General features: G+C 40.7%; 1 protein-coding gene across 1 annotated transcript in view; it reads right to left on the bottom strand.

Moving 5' to 3' along the window:
* Positions 1-933, bottom strand: part of CHN2 (chimerin 2) — a 166,392-nt gene extending 165,459 nt beyond the window's left edge. The window contains exon 1 of the mRNA XM_048950837.1: positions 555-933. Coding sequence (XP_048806794.1) covers positions 555-603 — 49 coding nt within the window. The 5' untranslated portion in view covers positions 604-933. The remainder of the gene's footprint in view (positions 1-554) is intronic.
* Positions 934-17,062: the final 16,129 nt, after the last annotated feature.

Raw genomic sequence — 17,062 nt, 5'->3', positions numbered from 1 at the left:
TCCAATAAAACACTGAGTCACAAAGTCCTTTGAACCCCAAAGTTGTTCATCCTTCTATTTACTTCCTCAGCCCGGTATGCGCCAGGATACCACTCCGCCAATTTCGTTGGTCTACTATCACTGAAGTATTAAAATAACCCAACGAGAGAAGAAACAGACTACAGTACTATTTTATCACCGCTTTCAGTTTCGGGCTGCCTCGCTCACGAACACAACTTTTCTGTTTTCCCTCAGCTCCGCAGCCCCGGGGGTAGGAGAGCACGGGTCGCACTGGGAGCAGCGGCCGCTAACGCGGTGCCGGTGGGAGCCGCGGGGCTCGCCCCGTGCCCGCCCGGGGGAGGCTGCTCCCGCTGCAGGAGCTCTGCAAGGGGCTCTTCCGCCCCGCACAAAGGCAGTGCGGGGAGGAGGCGAGCCCGACCCCCTCGAGAGGGGCACCGAGCCTGGGAGTAAGGCTTAAGGGGAACCGCGTCGGGCTGGCGGGACGGCGAGGCACCGCGGACAGGTAGCCCTTCGCTAAAAATGGAGGGAAGGGAGAAATTCCGGGAGAAACTTACCGGAGGAAACCGACGAGCCGGACAGACTGGAGTTGCTGGATGCTGCCATGGTCTCTTTTCCTCACCCCTTTAGCTGCGAGCCCCGCGTCGGCTCCCGCTGCTGTCCGGCAGCTGCCAGCCCATGGCCAAGTGCCGGAGCCGCGCAGCTCCCAGCCGCCGCCGCAGCCCGCGCTCGGTTTCCTCGTGCGCCTACGGGGAGCGGGGCTCCGACACCGCAGTGCTGCCGACCGCGCCGTGGGGCTGGGCAAAGCCGTTCGGCGGGTCGGGGAAGGGGCCGCGGCGCTCCCGGCGCCTCTCTCCGCCGGGGAAGCTGGGCTTACCTTGCGGCGGGGATGGGAGAGCCGCCCTGCCCGCGCCTTCCCTCTCCTCCTCCCTTCCCTTCCCGTCCCTTCCCCGCCTCCTGGCGGGCAGCGCTGACAGCCCGGCGGGGGCACCGCCGCCGCTCCCCCCGCGCACACAAAGGAGGCGGCGGAGCTGCCGGCCCCCGGGGCGGCGGGCGGGGGTCGAACCGCCCCGGCGGCCCCACCGAGTCCCTTCCCGGCACCGGGCTGGAGGAGAGCGCTGCTCCTGCCATGTGCCGCTGCCCAGAGCCTGTTGAGCGCCCCAGCCCTGCGTCCCCGGCTGCGGGGCTGCGCACCTGGGGCAGGGCTTGCATCAGCCCTTTGTCTGCCTCTTTCCTCTGCTGGTTCCTTGCTGCTTCTCTACTCCATCTAGCACCTCTCACCCTCACTTTTCTTCCCTTTTTATCTTTTCCATCCCCTCTTTTTTCCCCCTCCTCCTCTTTTTTTTTTTTTTTTTTTTTTTTTTTTTTGTCCACTTTATTTCTTTTTCTGCCCACCTGGCTTTCTTTTTCTTAGAAGAGAAACCTATACCATTCTGCTCCCAGGTTCTCCCTCTCCAGCGGTGCCTGCCAGGCCTGCTGCGTGGCCTGGGCTGCTGCCCTGCAGCTTCTTAACGTGCAGCTGCAAAAATGGGAGAGCCAAGAAAGCATCAGCTTAAAGCTCCTCTCAGTTGGCTGCTGGATATAGCTCCTCGCAGCACTTTACAGACAGCCAAAGCTTCAATTTCATCTTATTAAATGAGGGTGAGAAGGCAGCAGGAAGGTGGTCAGCTGTCATGCGACTGTCAAAAGCCGGGCAGCATGGCAAGCCTTGCTGGCACGGGATCTATAAGAAGGCTGTAACCCATTTGCCTTCATGGTGATTTATGAAAGCCTTCCATGTTTCATAACATAGAGGCTATAAAATAAAGTTACTTCGGGACAAGCGGCAAATCGCATTAAAGTTTCTCCTGGGAGCTGAGCCCTACCCACCCAATCCGCACAGCTTTCCAAAAGATCGCGCAAACTGCGTGCCCTCTCTGTAACTTGCACCCAGCTGCTCCCCATCCTCCCCGAAACAAAACGCAGCCCGGTCTCTCCGCACCCTCCGCCGGGTCCCGCTTCTCCCCGGGAAAAAAAGTGTCGGTGCGCCCTCTAGCGGCCGGCGCGGCGCTATTGCTCGCCATCCCCGGAGTGCGGCGGGCAGCAGCGCGGGGCTCGCTTTGCCAGGTTTTCTGTTTTAAGGGTAGGTCACTTCGTACGAGGAGCAGCAACCTCCGCAGTCGGCTCCAGAGCTGACTCTTATTAATCTGTAAATTACTACTTTACCTGCATAAAACTACTACAGGCATATCACTGCTTTTTGATCTTCAGCCAATTGTTTTGTGTTGTGTGTTTTAAAGATTAAATGCTGAGAATGAAATGAGAAGGATAGAAAGTTCTTTTATCTTCTGGATTAGGTCATAAAAGTAAGCTGATGCCTGAAATGTATCAAAATAATGTAGTATTCCATGTAATGTGGCAACTATAAAATACAGAACTGGGGCTGTTTAGTCTGGGGAAGAGGAGGCTAAGGGTAGACCTTAATGCTCTCTTCGAATATCTGAGAGGTGAATACAAGAGCAGGGTTGGTCTCTTCTCACTGGTGACAGGACAAGGGGAAATGGCCTCACGTTACACCAGGATAGATTGGCTATCAGGAAAAAGTTCTTTCCAGAAAGGGTTGTTAAGCCCTGGAACAGGCTTCCCAGGGAGGTGGTTGAGTCACCATCCCTGGATGTGTTTAAAAACTGTTTGAATGTGGTGCTGAGGGATATGATTTAGCAGAGGGTTGTTAGGGTAGTACGGTTGTGTTGTAGTTAGACTTGATGATCTTTAAGGTTTTTTTCAACCTGAGTAATTCTATGATTCTATGAGTTATCAAGTTCATAATAATAGGTTATTCACTCACAGAGTACATCATGTTTTGTAGATGCATTCACTTTCTTCCCGCATAATTGTTTTTCTTCTCCTCCAATTACATCTTTCTAATATTTGTCCCTTTAAAGTCTGTCATGTCTTTTTCTCTCCCTAATCTTGCCCTCATGTCCATCCAGCAACAGTCTGAAAACTGTGTCATATGAAATACATGAAATATAGTGGTGTTAACAAAACAGAACCATAGAATCACAAAATCACATAGGCATTTGAATTGGACTAGATGGCCTGTAAGGCTCCCTTCCAACTCCTCTGCAATGAACAGAGACACCTAGAGCCTGATCAGGTCATATCCAATCTAAATTGCTTCTGATTTTGTTTGAAACCGAATCTCCTTGAAAGAGAACACCTTGGGAGAAAAAAAAAAACAAAAAACAAAACAAAAAAAAAACAACCAACCAACCAGAAGGTGCTACCTAACCTGTTAACTGGAGCGAAGCAGCAAAGTAGATAACAAAGCCACTCAACCAGTAAAATATTGGTTTCAGCTAAATGTTACAAAAATAAATCTACCTGTGTATTTCTTCAAAACCACATTCCATTTTTACCATCTAGATATGTAGCCCTGAAGAGTTTGCTCTCTGTGAAGGTTCTGATGATAAATACCAGTCGACTGTTCCTGGCAATAGTAAATAGCAAATATCAGTGGAATATTTATGCTCCTGGTTTTGATCATTCACATTAGAAATCTGATTCTAGATAATGTTGCCATTCTTGCAGGGAAAGAAACCAATCATTTTACCTACCTATTCACTTAAAATAAATTTTGATACTCTGGATTAATTACAATGATAAATATTAGGCCAGAAATATTTGCTAAATTTAAGAAAGACTTCATCTTTTTTGCTGAGAAAACATTTTCATAACTGGTTTTAAGCGACCTTTCCAGCCATAAGTCTGAACAAAGCAAGAGAACAATTTCTTCAAAGAATGACTATTCCATGTGTTCCAGTAACTGTAGATGAAGTATTTTCTGTCTAAAGTCATTGAGTATGGAAGTGTCTGGTCATGAATTTGAATACCCCTGAAGAATAGACAAATGTTGATGTCTTTGTGATAATAGAAAGTTAAGTAACTTCAATTTCCACAACATTTAAAGCTAAGTTAATAAAGTTAAGTGAAATGTCTTGTAGATCAAAACAAATTTTCATATTTCAAGGCAGTTTAGCCTTTTCCTTGGCAGTAGCAAAAAAACATGAATATTGTACAATTAACAAATGTACTGTTAGAATAGCATGGTTAGGATAGTATTTTAGAGGTTTGATACTTGAAAGATTATCATGGTGGAAACACACAATAAAAAAAAATAAAATACCCACCTGTGTCCTAGGCCCACAGTAAAAAACTGCAGAAGAAGGGATCTCCAGAAAGAGATCCTTCCTAGGGGCAGACAGCCCTTAAATGGGGTCTAGGAGAGGTGCAGCCAGGCTCCACCCCTTCCGGTCACACAGCTGAATCGCCTTCACCTGTGCTCTATGGCTGACTCAGTGCTTGCCTCAGACAGTCAATCAGAGGCTCAGGCCGTGATCAACAGTTCCCACACAAATATTTATGCAATTAGGGGGAAATTACTAGATCAAAAGGAAAGCATGTTTGAAAGAAACAGAAGTATCCTTGTTATGTACAAAAGTGTAAAGTGAAGATAGGGCAGTTAGGTGCTAGTTCTATTTTGAAGAAATTGTGAACAGATTCTTATTTGTTCAGAGGTTGGCTTTAACCATTGCTAGTAACGTAAGTACTCAGATAACAAGAATTAAATTGTAAATTTACAGATACTCTATTAAATGTAAGCTATTCTCAGGCTTACCACACCTGTAGCCTTCATAAAAATCTAATGCAAATCTCTGGCTTTATGTTCCTGGTGGAACTAGTGATACTGCCTGCTGGAGTATCTTCACTTTCTAGAGAAGTACCATCTCCCCAGAGTTTTGGATAACTCTCCCTATGCTGGATCTTAGAAAGATGGTCAAAGTCAGTGTGGACACTGCCCTTGACATTAGCAGTGACTTGCAAAGGGAAAGTCTGTATGCTTTGTATTATATATATGTTTTAGTGAAGAGATTAGGGAGTTTGTCAGAAAAGATTTACCAAATTGGTTCTCAAACTCTGCGTAAATTCCAAAGAAGTGACTACCTGCTTCAGCTAGCACCATAACATTTGAAATGACATAAAACTTGCTGTGGAAGAGGCCACGGTATTCCAAAATTTAATAAGCATAGTGTATAACCAAGATGTTATAATCACAATATAATTGTGTATAATCAATAGATATCAAGATGTTATAATTGCAATATAATCAAGAGAGTAAGGCAAAGCAGACAACGATCACAAAAAGAGAATAAGTGGAAGAGCTTACCCTTGGGTTGAGCTCACCAGAAGACACCAAAAGAGGGGATCTCCAGAAGAGATCCTTCCCCTCTGGTAGCCAGCTCTTAAATAGGTCCAGGAGGGCTGGAGCCTGGCTCCACCCCTTCCGGCAGCACAGGTGAATTGCCTTCACCTGTGCTCCTCTGGCTGACTCATGGCTTGCCTCAGGTGATCAATCAGAGGTTCAGGCCGTGACTCAGCAGTTCCCATACACATAGGAAGCCCAAAGTAATAGTTGGTAGGTTAGAGGAACCCTTAAGTATTACAGCTGCTTCCAAAGAAATGTGTAAGAATATCTGAAAAGTTTTTTCAGACTGCCAGTGCATTAGGTTATTTCTATACCTTTCTTGTATTACTGACTGCCATACTTCTGCATGGTAGGGTTCCTGTACAAGCTTGAATTTATGCACATTTTGTTCTCAAGTAACTGAAAATGAGTACCATGTATTTACAGCAAGGAGCACAAGACCTATTGAATCCAGCAAACAGCTAAGTTATATTTGAAAAGAATCATAGTATGGTCCTAAACCTATAAACAAGGAGGTGCATGCATAACTTCATTTTCATATTAACTATGATGAAGTGCGATATTTGAGTAACATTCTAGGCGTGAGCCGGATAAGGACCTATGCTTAGAGATCTATCAGTGCAAACCATTGTGAATTTGACAGCTGAAGATACGTGTGTACTTCCTTCATCTTATGGAGTGGCCTCAGAGGTGGCCCTGATTCCTCAGAGAACTGGTGCAGACTGGTTTGTGTCCTGATCTCAAAATGAAGGCTGTGCAGACTGGCCAGTCACCTATTGCTCAGTCATTAGTATCACAGCTAACTCACTGTAAGACTTTGTGAGGCTGAGATGGCAGATCCTAGCTGATAAATAGGTTTTTATATTTCTGTGAGATAAAAGCAAACAGAAAATTACTCTTTCCACAAAGAACAGGATGAAAACCTAGAAATAATGAAGGACAGTGGTCAGACCTGTGCTGCTTTCCTTCCAGACTCCCTTTTTTTCTCCTGTTAACTGAATTGTTTGTTGCATATCTAAGTATTCACATGTATTTAACACCCTGGCTTCTTCTTATTCAACTTCAATCGAAGTAGGCACTTCCACTGCAGAAACAAAGACCTCTTCTTAGAACTTCCTTCATTTTACTCACTTGATAGAGTCCTTCTGCTTTAGCTGTAGAAAAAGAGAGCTGAAACACAAGTATAGACCAAAAATAAAATTATTAGCTAGATCACTAGATGGGGCCTGTAGTGACATGAAGTTCTGCATCAGCCTTGCTTGCTTAGTCTGAAAGACATTTGTCTGTAACAAGCATTTATATTGCAATCTTCCGCCTGTTGGTATTTCCCTCAGTGTTCTTCTGACAGAATCTGGCCTGGAATCCGTGCACCTTGGGTCTCTTTAGCCATGATTCCTTCCCATCCAATACTAACACACGAGATTCATGTTGACTCCTGGCAGACAAGTCTCTATAGACGACTACAGTACCTTCCTTACAGCCCTTCCAGCTTTACAGTTGTGGCATCATGCATAATCCACTGCATCCAATGGCTGGGTTATTATCAGGGAGCAGCAATGATTTACTTGGCTTGAAGCACTTTTGCAATGTGACAGGAGTTCAAAATCTGGTTATTGATTTTGTTTCAAGATGAAAACTGGCATTTATTATTTCAGTGTGAGTGTAGATAGGTTGGCAAGAGATGTTGGCTTTTAATTATGTAAATTAGAAGAAAGTAAATATGTTTGGCCTACTGCTTGGATTGTGTAATAGGTACAGAAATATAAATGTTTTGCATAAGACAGCAAGACATTTGATACAAAGATTTAGTATTGTTAAAGATCTAAAATGCTAATCTTTCTTTTGATGTTTATTTTTCCTAGCTGGAATGCAAGGAAATGCATTATTCATTCTTTGGTGCTAAAGGGAAAGACCTTTATAAGAAATATATAATCCATATACTTTCCACAGAACTTAGAAATCTTATTCAATATAAGCAAGAGCCATAATAAGAAACATAAACCAAAATATCAGTAAATAGCAGATGCACGCTGCATTTTGGTATGAATAAATTATGTGAGTCATGATGGCTGCAACAGCAGGTGGTTGTGTAGTTCAAGACTCTCTGTGACTTCTCACTTTTTTTTTCAATACTCCAAAGACAAAGGTTTGTAACCTCTGAAATCTGGCATAGTTTTTATCTCTGCACCTTCAACGGACGAACAAACTTGAGACATCTATTGAAGTTTGTTAGCTCTGCCAAAAGACACGTAGCAAATAGGCTGATCATCACTTGTGAGAGCTAACCCTGCTGCTGTGACTAATTTATGAATGTTCATCCTTTTTGTTCTTTCATCTTTCTTCCTGTCTCATGCATCCTATTTTAATTAAATCTCAGATTGGAAGTTCGCTGGGGCAGAGAACTTCCTTATTATGTTTTCAAAGTTTTCAAAGAGCCCTAATCCATAATTGGAGGCTGATAGAGATTTTGAAATTACTAGAATCAACTACATACCTGCTTTTAGACCTGGCTGGGGAAAAAATAATGAACAGAAAAAAAATTCTGGTGAAATATAACTTTAATGGGCTTTTTCTTTCTTAATAATAAGCAGCAACTTTCATATCCTTTGTCTCAGAGAACAGAATTTAAAAGTCCAAACTAGTTGCAATACAATTCTTCTTTACAGAGTGATCAGTTCATTGTATTTTTGAACATGACGCTGTTGTGTTTAAATGCTTCCAGCAATTGAACCCATGGCTACTAAATATTTAAGTAGATACCTAATTTTTACAACATATTTCATGCAGTTTTAAAAAGTAACATATGTTACAGAAATTATACTTAAAAATCAGTCAGAGCTGAGGCTGATTTTTTACTGAACCATAAACATTCCTAATTTTGGATTCATCCAATGAAGACTTTTGTATTGGCCAAGTACCACATATATGGGGAAAGAGGAATTTTCTTTGTCTTTTGCAGCTTTCTTCATGTTTTTGAACAGAATGGATTGCATTATACTGTGAAGGCCATGTCTACATATGAGCTACTCTCAACCTCTTTTCTGTGATTACTGGAAACCTTATCACTGCAACAGAATTTAATGTAGGTGGAAAGGTGGAAAAAGAAGAACAGAAGCGATGTTGAAGACCATAACAACACTCAGCCGACTGGTCTGAATATTCTGAATCTCATGTTACTACATGCTAACCAACTCAACACTAAATATGAGTGTACTGCTACTGAGATTTTCCTACAGAATTGTTTCAAGTAGATCATACTTTAAAATAGATGTGCAATGCACGGCTTTTATTAATCTTTGTCCTTTTATCTAGACTGACAAATAAATTCTTTTTCCCATAGTTGAAAATTTCTTTTTTCTTGAACCTACAGTAAAGTCATCATGTTGAATTCACAGCTTCACAATTACCATGACAATGTAGTGATATCAAAGCACCAGCTTTATTCTTTCATTAAGATGGAAGAAAGAATGGGGCTCAGAGCAAAGCTGATTTAACTGTTCTGTCATTTTTTTTCCTTATGTGTGAATTGTATGCAAATCTACAAGGGTTAAATTAATTAATTAGCTATTTCTAGCATTCTTTCTGCATTTCTTTATACTGGTAATTTTTGACTAGTGCATTTTTTTTTACAACAGTTCAGTGCAAAAATATATTATGATACTCAAAATTCATGAACAGTGATGGAGCTATATGATTTGTTATCTAAATGCATTGGGTTATGAGCCTGTAGAAGCTAAATGGGCAGCTGTCCAAAATAAATTTTATTTCAGCTGCAGAACTGAAAACTGCATTCATCAGACTCTTGCAAAAACAAAGCTTTGATCACTTGTTTGTGGAAAGTAAATTAGTCAAAATATCTATTTAGAAATTATTTACTTCAGATGTTCATGAATTATTTATTTCACTCTTTCTCCTGTTTAACTGTGGTACAAAATTCTCTTAATTAGCTAAAAATATTTTAAATGATAGAGGGGCAGCTACTAGAGAATGTATCCCATATTAACTTGTCTTTGATTTAATAGATGTTTTCTGCCTATTTATTACAATTCTGTCTAAATGTAGATTTGTGTACTTTGCGATTTATTAATCCAAGCTGAGGTAGACACAAGCTTGGTTGTTTCACTTTTAAATATGCTCAGATTTCAATGTTCTGTATTATGTACATAAATAGAATCTTACACAATTTGGTTTTGCAGTTGCTAAGCTCTCTTTTGTCTGTTTGTTTGTTTTGCTTTGTTTATAGAATCAGAGGTCAAACGTAGGGATTTTGGATTTTTCATTGAACCAACATACCATTCAACTATATAATGCAATTTCCTAAAGGCTTACTGATATTAAGCATCCTAGATTCCAGACAAAGGCATTTTTCTTCTCTACAGTTTTACCTAAGAGATAAAATCAATACATGGCTCCACCTTTGTCCCTTAATGCTTGGAATGAAGCCTTGCTTCAGTTGAAGACAGTAATAGTTTTTCTCACTGACTACAAAGAACCTGGTGTTTCACCCTTCATTTCTCAGCTGGACACTGCTTTTTCCTTTAAGCTACCATGTATCATAAAAAGCGAAGATCTTTGGAAACTGTAATGCACCACAGTAAAAAATTGCAATGTTAAAAGGCAACGTCAATATATATTTTTATGTAGTAGTGGGAGGAGAAAATAAACTAGGGGAGAAAAACATTCCTATTCTTGGAGAGCAGAGATTTGTTGTATTTATAAATGAAAATGCATCCTTATGAGTAATAAAAAAGCCCCAGACACTTGCTTCGTACCATTCCACCAGAGACAGCTGTCAAGTAAGTATGTTTACCAACAAATCTACTCTTACAATATCTCACTCACAAAGAAGGTTGAAAATGGGATTTTGAGCACTAGTGGTTTTGTAAGAGAGAGGCCAGAAGTTCTATGTTTATTAGCTAATGATACACGATTCTGAGGAATCCCAGAGTTGAACTTAATTCTAAGATACGATAACATCATGAGGTATCTTACTTATTTAATTTTTTTACTTTTTTTTCCAGGCATTTGTCTTCTGCCTGAGATCCTTTTCTGTAGTTCTAAGCATCCAGTCAGAAAGGTAAAGCAATTATATAAGCAATAATATGATGAAGTTCTTACAAAAAGTTAATGATAGAACTTTATAACCACTTCAGCACTTTATAACCAGATGTTGTCTAAGTTCCCAGGAAGAAAAGGCAAGCTTTGTCTTGCATTCATATCTAGGTTGTAATTATCTAGTATACAGACACTAAAAAGTACAGAGCTATCTCTATATATATAGAGACATCAAGAATTAGGGGTGGGATCCTTGACAGTAGCCCTGCAGAGGACCTGAGGGTCCTGCTGGATGAAAAACTTAACGTGAGGCGGCAGTTTGTTCCTGCAGCTCAGAAAGCAAATCGGCTCCATCAGAAGAGGAGTGGCCAGCAGAGGCAGGGAGGTGATTGTTCCTCTCTGCTCTGCCCTAATGAGGCCCCATCTGGAGTACTGCGTCCAGGTTTGGGGCCCCCAGGACAAGACAGGGAGCTGTTGGAGAGGGTCCACAGGAGGGAGGGCCACAAAGGTGAACAGAGGGCTGGAGCACCTCCACTACGAACACAGGCTGACCGAGCTGGGCTTGTTCAGCCTGGAGAAGGGAAGGCTTTGGGGAGAGTTCATTGCATCCTTCAAGTACTTAAAAAGAGCTTATAATCAGGAGGGAGACCAGCCTTTTCCACAGCTGATAGTGATAGAACAAGGGGGATAAAAATAAAAGAAGGGAGATTTAGATAAGATATTAGGAGGAAATTTTTTGTATGGAGAGTGTAGTGAGGCACTGGAAGAAGTTGCCTAGAGAAGCTGTGGATACATTGGAGACCAGGCTGGGCAGAGCCCTGGGCAGCCTGATCAGATAGTTGGCAACCCTGCCCATGGCAGAGGGGTTGGAACTAGTCAGGCTTGAAGACCCTCTTCAACCTACAACATTCTATGATTCTGTGATTCTATAATTCTTCATAAAGAAATGCCATGGAAGAACAAAGAATTGAGTGGAAGGACCTGCTCACAATTAAGACATATCAAAGCTCATCCAGAAAAGAAAATAGAAATATCTAGTACAAATGTGAAGGTTAAAGTCAGTTCATTTATAGTAGTGCTACCAGACAGCTGAGCAAATCTGATGATGATCGGCAAGATTAATCCTCCAAGGCAAGAATACTTAGTAGAAACAGTCAATCTTGAATCAAAGGGGTCCAGGAAGGCTGGATGCTCCTTAAGAAGGAAGTCTCAGAGGTGCAGGAGCAGGCTGTCTCCCTGTTTTGTTAGGTGAGCTGGTATTGAATGTAGTTAAATACAGCTGGCAACCAGTCACAAGTGGTGTTCCCCAGGGGTTGGTACAGGGGCCTGTCCTGTTTCATATCATTACTGATGACCTGGACAAGGGGACTGAGTGCACCCTCAGTAAATTTGCAGATGACACCAAGCTGGAAGGAAGTGTTGATCTGCCTGAGAGTAGGAAATCCCTTCAGGGGAATATAGACAGACTGGATTGCTTGGCTGAAACCAGTGGGATGAAGTCCAGCAAGACCAAGTGCCGGGTGCAGCACTTTGGCCAAAACAACCCCAGGCAACACAACAGGCCTGGGGCAGAGCAGCTAGAAGATTGTATGGAAGAAATGGACCTGGGGATGTTGGTCAATGCTCAGCTGAACATGAGCCAGCAGTGTGCCCAGGTAGCCAAGAAGGCCAATGGCATCCTGGCATGTACCAGAAATAGCACTGCCAGCAGGATAAGGAAGTTGATTGTCCCTCTGTACTCAGCACTATTGAGACTACACCTGAAGTACTGTGTTCAGTTTTGGGTCCCTCACTACAAGAAAAACATCGAAGCTCTGGAGAGCATCCAGAGAAGGTCAATGAGGCTGTGAAGGGTCTGGAGCACAAGTCTAATGGGGAGCAGCTGAAGGAACTCCAATTGTTCATTCTGGAAAAGAGGGTGCTCAGGGAGACCTTATTGCCCTCTATAGCCACCTGAAAGGAGGTTGTGGCAAAAATGGGAGTTGGCCTCTTCTCATGCCTAGCTAGTGATAGGACAAGAGGGAATGGCTTCAAGTTGCACAAGGGGAGGTTTAGGTTGGATATTAGGAAAAATTCCTTCTCTGAAAGAATGGTCAGGCCCTGAAACAGGCTGTTCAGGAAGGTGTTTGAGTAACCATCCCTGGAAGTGTTCAAGAAACATTTAGGCGTGGTAGTGAGGAAATGGTGATGGTAGGTGGATGGTTGAACTACATTATCTTGGAGATTTTTTCCAACCTTGGTGATTCTATGAATTAAGAGAAAATAGGGCACAAGGCAAATAAATTTTTTCACCAGCCATCCTTGGTCCTATCAGTTACCCCTGACAGCATGTTAAGCACTCAAATTCAAAAACCACATGAATTACATGAAATTTATCTTCTTTCATCCCTAATTGGGAACAGCAAGTGGGAAAAGCAGCAGAATTTCAGTCATTCCATGCCGCAGACAAGGCTGGTGGGAAGGAGGCAATGACTGGGAAGGATATGTTTGCATGAACATGTGAGAAACCACCCATATCCACATCTGTGTGTGTGTTTATGTACTGCTGCTCTCAATCACATAGCCTTGGGAAAGCCAAAAACCTTTCATAACTGGCTGGATATGAAGCCACTTTTCTCTCTCCACTGGTATAGAAGAAATAATTTCTGTGGTCATTAGGAAGCTGCAGATAATTTTCTTAAGACATTTTGCCACTTCTGGGGGGCCTATTTTCTTCTCCATAGGCTGTTTAATTCTTATTAATATCAATGGGGGTTATGCACACATGTGGAGAACAAATTAGATTCTTCATTGTTTCCTTCTGATAAAATTAAATGTTCTTTCCACATGTTAAAATTAGCTCACATACTGTTGTTCTCATGGCTTTGAAAGTAGAGAACATTAGTCATTAAATGACTCTTAAATTATTTTGTCTCTTATTAAAAGACCTTGCTCTACTTCCAGAGTCTGAAACTAGTTGTCAAAAGCTTCAGTCATAGCTTGAGTAGATGGCTCAGCATCAGTTTTTGTGTGTTTTTATGACTACTGATTTCATGCTTAGGCTGGAGGGAAAACCTTTTTGCCAAGTGCATTATAGAGACTAGATCTGAGTAGCAGTTGCTTCATACTAATCCAGTCAATTTTTTCTCAGTCAGTTCTTATTTCCTTTTTTTCGTATTTACAAGCATTGGAAGATGAATGCTTCTGTCACAATCTGTATCAGAACTGTCTTAACTCATTTTCCTCTGTTGCCTGTAAGTAAAAAAATATGAAATAAATTTTCACTGACAAGACTCTGTGCTGCACTTTAATACCATCATTATATAAGGAATCATTACTGTGCATGATTTGGTACATGCAGAATGCTGAGATGAATTTTATACTCTTTGAAATGTTTTTTGTAGGACAAATGCTTATAATTACAACAGATCTATTAATATTTATCATTGATACTGCATCAAAGAAATAGCAACAGAGATTATTCTGTGGACCTTTTGACATTTTTAGAATATGGAATGATGAACATTAACATTCAATAAGTGCAATTCCCTGAAGGATGGTGGCATAAAACAAATTGGGCTACTTAGAAACTGCACTCCCTGTGGATCACACAGTAGCAGAGAATGACTAAGCATTACAGCTTCCTGGAAGACAACTGGAGATGCAGTTGCCATTGCAAATGGAAGAGGAACATTGTGTTGGTAACATCTGCTTACCTGTTCTGGAAATTGTTCAAGATGAGTGAATGCCTACATTATGAGAAACTGGGGGATACTAAAATATTAGAAAAGCTTTAGATATGATCTTGGGAAATACTTTGATAGAAGTCTATGGGGTAAAATCTGAGTGAATCCATTTTTAAACTACAGCTAATAAAAATGAAGAAAACAGAAAAACCTGTACCTAGGTAATAGATTGAGTCAAGAAATGGGAGTCAGCGAAGTCATCTGACCCACTAATCAAGTCAGTATTTTCAGAGAAAAATTGATAATATAATGATTGGAGAAAATCTATTATCAAGGCAATAAACTAATCTATCAAAATCCAGAATCAGCATCTTTTTAGTTTAATTTATTTTAGTCTTATTAGCATGAAAAGTAGCTTTTCACTGCAATTCATAAGCTATTTAAACTTTTATTTTTTCAAAACTACAGTTAGCTATCACAAGTTGTAGGATTATTTTTCTTGTTCTATTCTGACTGATTCAGAATTTCTTTACAACCTTGAAACAAGACACAATCTGATTCCTAATTGTACTTATTTTTCAGATCTGATTTCCTTTTTTTTTTTTTTTCTTTTTAATTGCAATATTTTCTATCAATATATGATGAAAAGTCAAAACAACAGTTTGTGGATAAGCAGGTATGAAAAACTGTTTTTTGTTGTTGTTGCTTGTTTGTTTTGTTTGCTTCTTGGTTTGACTTATGAATGTCTTTCAGCCTTAACTGGAGTTCAACAGATCTTCTGGTTTCTTGGAAGCTCTTGTTTGTGAAAATATGACTAAAAGGCTTGCTACAAATTATTTAAGTCATCCCATAGAAGGTGGAAGTCATAGTATAAGAACACCTACATTTAGGCACCTAAATGCCTTAGTGACATAAATCCCCTTACAGCCAATCCAGATTTCATCAATACTGTCAAAAGATCTTAAAGAGCCATTCATTTGACCAGGTAATACATATCTTTTTAAAGTGAGGTGAGGTCTGCTGGAGCTGAATCCCATTGGGAAATGAGTCCCAGATGGAACTTCCACAAATTGGATGTTCCTCTAAATCTTTCACCTTATTAAACTTCAGCTTTTCTGGTCCAGAGAGCTTAGATTTGCTTTGCTGACTTTTGTGCATCTGGTTTTCAGAGATTAGAGTAAGGGATTTGTTTAACCAGGCCATTCTATACTTTTTACTAATCATGCATCTTGTTTCAGGCAATTGCCCTGTGATGATTTCAGTGTCACAGAGGCAAGATCTGTTCTGTAAAATCTTATTTCATTCTTTGAGCCTTTTTCATGCTTGAGAATAATCTTATTTAAATCTGTATATTTAAGGATTTCTATTCCATACAGTGAAATGGGATCCTACAGTGGCTGAGATCATCGGACTTGAGGAAGTAGTCTTGGCCAGCTCAATGCCGTTGTGATGCAGACATTGCCAAGGACTTTCTAAGGGGTTCTCTTGTCTAGATATGTGTGATGAGAGAAGGCAATTCCTTTCTCCACTTTCATTCTTGCCACATTGTTATTTTAATCCTGTCACTTTTATTCCTATCATCCAAAGTGAAAGAATGAATTAATGAATCTGATCTTCCTTTAGAGAAAATGTTTCTTACATTTTTAGCATTCAAAGCAAAATAGATGCCAAGTGAATGCTTCCAACCAAAGTTGTGCTGGGATTACTTTTAGAAGTAAATAACAGAAAGTAGTCTATTACAGACTAATGGGGCATTGCCTGTCCTGACAAAAACAGCCTGCAAAATTAGTTTGCACAGAAATACATTGGAGCAAGTCTACAAGACAACACAGTGGTTAAGCTGGTGCTAGCAATCTATGTCCCTGTTAATGTCACTGTCTTGAGATCCTTTTCCAGAAAAAAAAAATATCCTGGAATTTGTAGAAAATCAATGCTTTTAAAATAAACAACTCACTGATAAGGCTTTTCCTGTTAAAGAGTGTCCACTGTTCAAAATGGCTTATTAGCTTAAAAGAAAGTGGGTATAAGGCTTGGGTAAAGAATGAGAGTTTTCTACAGAAGCTGAAACCATTCTGCCAGCCTAGGACTGTGCTCTAGGACTGAACACCTGTATTGGTATCTCCCAAGTATCTGACTTTGTCATTGCTTGTCTATTTTGTTCGGAACTGTCACTGTCCTATCAGATATTTTTGGAAAACTGTTGATAAACATCTCCACCTGTACCTCAGCTCCTACAAACAACTGAAGAGTTGTCTGATCCTGTAAATAGGGAATCTTTTCAAACAGTTTATCACGTAATAAGGTGTTAGCAGGCAGGAAATTTTGCTGCAAGGATATACTTCCACTTCACTGTGGATCTAACTACATACAAATTTAGTTCCTGTAAGCTGAATTTTCTGTATTATTTAGGTCTGTGAGTAGAAGTAAATGGAATAGCACCGATACAAGAGCTGTGAATTGATGGCAGGGAAACATGCTTATCCATTTTTCACTATGCCAAATTGTCTCTGAACTGAAATTTCATTTTTAAAGTTAATAGTCTATCATTCACAAGGAAAACTGAGGTCTTTTCTGTGAGTTTATTATTTGTAGATGAAAGAGATAGAAAATCTGAACTTCCTTAAACAAGCTTCTTGCTAGACCTCTGCTTTTAGTTATTTCCTGAGAAACTGCTTCAACATAAATAAAGAAGTGCTTTGGCTTAGCCTTGAGATATGCTGTAAAGTTAGCATAGCCTTGGATGCCAAATTTTTACATTTTTTCACCTTCACAGAATTGCTTATGAGACATGTCACTCACTGCAAGGCTGTCTTCCCATCCTTTCCATACAGCAACATTAAAACAATGAAAACAATTCTCTTTAAACATAAAGCTTTGGGAATACCAGGACTCATTTAGTCACTTCAGACAGATGATAATGGCCCTTTAACCTGCTATCTTAATATGTATTTTGTTTTTCACTCATCTGAAAATTGCTAGAGCAATTTTATCCTTTTCCTAAACTGTAGCTTGCTGCCCACCAAAGCTTTGGAGCATTTACACTTCATTTTATGGCTATAGGGAACATCCATACATTTTTCTGAAAGTCAGTTTAAAG

Source organism: Lagopus muta, chromosome 7, assembly GCF_023343835.1.
Source record: "Lagopus muta isolate bLagMut1 chromosome 7, bLagMut1 primary, whole genome shotgun sequence".
NCBI classification, from domain to species: domain Eukaryota; kingdom Metazoa; phylum Chordata; class Aves; order Galliformes; family Phasianidae; genus Lagopus; species Lagopus muta.
The sequence above is the reverse complement of the archived record's forward strand: the minus strand, read 5'-3'. Positions and strand labels throughout refer to the sequence as shown.